The 3,473-nt window shown below is 59.5% G+C and overlaps 1 protein-coding gene across 1 annotated transcript in view; it reads right to left on the bottom strand.

Moving 5' to 3' along the window:
• Nucleotides 1–410: 410 nt before the first annotated feature.
• The window catches only part of FMNL1 (formin like 1), a 10,644-nt gene continuing 7,581 nt past the window's right edge, over nt 411–3,473 (bottom strand). The window contains exons 17-25 of the mRNA XM_031063627.1: nt 3,456–3,471; nt 2,814–2,882; nt 2,633–2,713; nt 1,873–2,002; nt 1,624–1,787; nt 1,341–1,442; nt 1,022–1,114; nt 752–863; nt 411–510 (exon numbers count right to left, since the gene is read on the bottom strand). Of these exons, the coding sequence (XP_030919487.1) occupies nt 419–510; nt 752–863; nt 1,022–1,114; nt 1,341–1,442; nt 1,624–1,787; nt 1,873–2,002; nt 2,633–2,713; nt 2,814–2,882; nt 3,456–3,471 (859 nt within the window). The 3' untranslated portion in view covers nt 411–418. The remainder of the gene's footprint in view (nt 511–751; nt 864–1,021; nt 1,115–1,340; nt 1,443–1,623; nt 1,788–1,872; nt 2,003–2,632; nt 2,714–2,813; nt 2,883–3,455; nt 3,472–3,473) is intronic.

Here is a 3,473-nt window from a genome sequence, read left to right as displayed (position 1 = left end):
CCCGGTGCCATGGCAGGGACACCTTCCACTGTCCCAGGCTGCTCCAACCTGGCCTTGGGCGCTGCCAGGGCTGGGGCAGCCACAGCTGCTCTGGGCACCCTCACAGTAAAGATATTTTTTCCGATCCTTCAACATAAAACTCTCCTTTGTTCATTTAAAACCCCTTTCCCTTGTCCTGTCCCTGCCCGGGATTTGCCCCTCTGGGTGCGAGGACACCCAGGAGGAGCCAAGGGCTGAACGCAGGGACGTGGGGTGTCTCAGCCACCAACAATCAGCCCCGTTGTGGGACCCCGAGCCCCGGCACCGCCCCGGGGGCTGATCCCGGGTGTCAGCGGGGCACAAATCCCGGAGGAATCCCGGCGGGGACGGAGGGGGGGAAGCCCTGGAGCCCCCGCCCGCCTGCGCCGCCCCACGTTACCTACAGAGGACTCTCCTCGTTGAAGCTCACGTCGCAGAAGAGCCGGGACGAGCGTTTGCCCGTCCGGGCCGTGAAAGGAACAGTTTTGAGAGCTGAGCAGAGCGACCCAGAGACAGCGAGGAGGAGAAAGGAGGAGGAAGAAGCAGAAGAGGAGGAAGAGATATGAGACAGGGGAGCAGCTTTGCCATGTGGGATGTGAAGGTGCTTGCAGGTAGGTTGGGTCCCTGCGACGGGGTTTGGTGACACCCCAGCTCCTGTGACAGCCCCTGCAGCCCCCAGCACTGGGTCTGTGATGTGGGGACACCTGGCTGCTCACCTGAACTCATCTCTCACCTGAAATTATATCCTCAATGGCCCCATCTTTGCCTTCGTAGATGAGTGGCTCCTTCACCATCTGCCTCTTCTTCAGCTCAGCTATCATGTCCATCTGCTGCCTCCTGGCCTTCTGGACAGGCAGCTGGGAGGGGACAGGGCTCCTGAGTGCTGTGATCACACCCCAGAGGAGGTGGGGTACCCTCCCCTCACCTCCCACACATCTCTCCCTCCCCAGGACCTGTTTAGTCCTGGGACCCCACCAGGGCACCGACAGGGGGGCACCTTCACCTCGGGCTGCTGCTCGCTGCCAGGGGAGCCGGATTCTGCCTCCTTGGCTGCGGCCTCTTGCTTCTTCCACAGCTCAATGTCCTGCTCTGCTTTCTTGGGAGAGAGGCAGGGAAGGTGTGCTGAGCCAGGGGAATCCAGGACTGCAGGTCCCTTCCTTCTTCACCTCACAGCCCCCAGCTCACCCCAACCCAGCTCCAAAATCTCTGACCATCCCAAAGGCATTCCAGCCTGTGACCTCTGCTGATTGCTCCAAAGTGGAGTCAGGTGCCCCAGATCTCCTCCCAGCCCTCAGAAACAGAGACCCCACGTCCCCTCCTACCTTGTAGGCTTTGATGAAGCGCATGAACATGGGGAAGAAGGTGGTGGGGGGACTGGTCTTGGGGTTCTCCCCGAAATACTCCACGGCTGACTCATAGGCTTCCTGTGGGCAGAGACACCTGATCTGGGGGCTGGGCACTGGTGCCCATCACCCACCACATCCCTCCAGCCTCTCCACCTCCCCATCCTGCCTGTCCCGAGCAGGATCCTCTCCCACGGGGCAGAGGTGTGAGCAGAGCGTGTCCATGCAGGGACTGTCCCCATGGCCCCACCCCAGCACCCACCTTGGCGGTTTTGCTGTCAGCCTGCAGCTTCTCCATCACCTCGGAGTTGACCTTGAGGAAGTCCTTGAGCACGGGGCTGTCGTCCTGCCTCACGAACTCCCTGCGGGTCAGCTCCATGCCCTGCTGCAGGCTCCGCACGTCCTGCAGCACCCCGTCCAGGGACACTGCGGGAGGGGAGCAGGGCGGGTCAGGGCAGGCTCCGAGTGCCAGCGGCTGCCCCGACCCCCAGCCCGGGGCCCCTGGCCCTACCTGTGCCCGCCTTGTCGAGGAAGTGCAGCTCGGTGTGGAAGCCGGTGAGCTCCGGGTACTTCTCCATGATCACCCTCACCAGGTAGTGCAGCAGCGTCTGCTTGCGGTCTGTGGACTTCATCTCGAGGAGCTGGGGCGGGGCAGAGTCAGCCCCGAGCCGCAGCCACCACCCCTGACCCTGCTCAGGGCTGCCTCTGGTGGCCCTGTGTCCGTGTGGCTGGGTCTGTGTCCGTTCCTCCATCCCCCAGCCGGGTCTGCATCCCTCCACCCCCATGGCTGATCCCCATCTTTCTCCATCCCCATGGCTGGGTCTGCATCTGGTTCTTCATCCCTCTGTTCCCATGTGTGACCTTCCTCCCTCTGTCCCTGCTGCTGGTTCTTCATCCCTCTGTTCCCATGTGTGACCTTCCTCCCTCCATTCCCACACTGATCCCCATCTTCCTTCATCCCCTCTTCCTCATCAAGGTCCTTGACTCCTTTAACCTCTCCATATCAGATCTCCATCCCTCCCACCCCATTCCTGTGTATCTCCATCCCTTTGCCTCTCCATCCCAACAATCTCCTCATCCCTCTGTCCCCACAGCCAAACCTCCTGTCCCTCCATCCCTACTGCTGGTGCTTGCATCCCTCTGTCCCCACAGCAGATTCCTGTGTCCCTCCATCTCTGCAGCTGCTCCTTGTGTCCCCTTGTCCCCAGGGGTGTCCCTGGCAGTGGCAGTGCCCCCATCACCCCACACCAGGTGACCCACACGGGCCCTACCGCGTCGAGGCTCTGCAGTCGGAAGCCGTAGGCAGCCCCTCTCTTGCTGCTGTTCATGTAATTCCCAAAGGCCAGGACGATCTGCAGGGACACCAGGGCTTGGGGACACGGGGCCGGGAGGGCACAGTGCCCACGGACACTCTGTGGGCACCATCGGGGCCGCCTCCCCCCGAGCCCTCACCTCGAGGATGTGGCGCAGTTTGCTGGAGGACTTGAGGGACATGGAGGCGGCGATGATGGCGTTGAGTTGCTGTGGGAGGGAGGGAGGGAAGGAGGGAAGTGTTGGGGAAGATGAAACAGGAAAGCCTTATCAATATGATTGTCTGGCAAAAGATTTTCAGAATATAGAAACTGTAAGTGAGATTGAAATCAAAGCAAGCTTTGAGATCCCTCAGTTACTGAACAACTGGAAAACAATGGTGTGGCTGGCTGAAGGTGATCCCCTTTTGATGGAACAACACCCTCTGGTTGCAGACAGCTCCAAGGGTCAGAGCAGACCCTACAGCTTGGCAGAAGGGGCCCAAAGAGGAGTTTTTAGGGTTTAAAATGTAACACAGGATGGTAATGTAATGATTCTTACAGGCTGTATGGAAATGCTATAGGATTTGTATCTTGTACTAGATTGGTTAGTGAGAATTAGAATATTCAACACAGAAGAAGATTTATTGTATTGGAATGGGAACTTCACCCTCTTACCCTTTTACTCTCTCACCCTCTCATCCTCTCTCCCCCTCTCTTCTCTCAGCCTGCTCTGAGCTGTGGCTGGCAGCTCCCAGCAGGGCCCTGCACCCAGGCCCTTTGCAATAAACCCCAAGTTCCTGACCTGGCTGCAGAGATCTCT

The sequence above is a fragment of the Geospiza fortis genome, unplaced genomic scaffold (genome assembly GCF_000277835.1).
Source record: "Geospiza fortis unplaced genomic scaffold, GeoFor_1.0 scaffold373, whole genome shotgun sequence".
In the NCBI taxonomy this organism is placed as follows: domain Eukaryota; kingdom Metazoa; phylum Chordata; class Aves; order Passeriformes; family Thraupidae; genus Geospiza; species Geospiza fortis.
The sequence above is the reverse complement of the archived record's forward strand: the minus strand, read 5'-3'. Positions and strand labels throughout refer to the sequence as shown.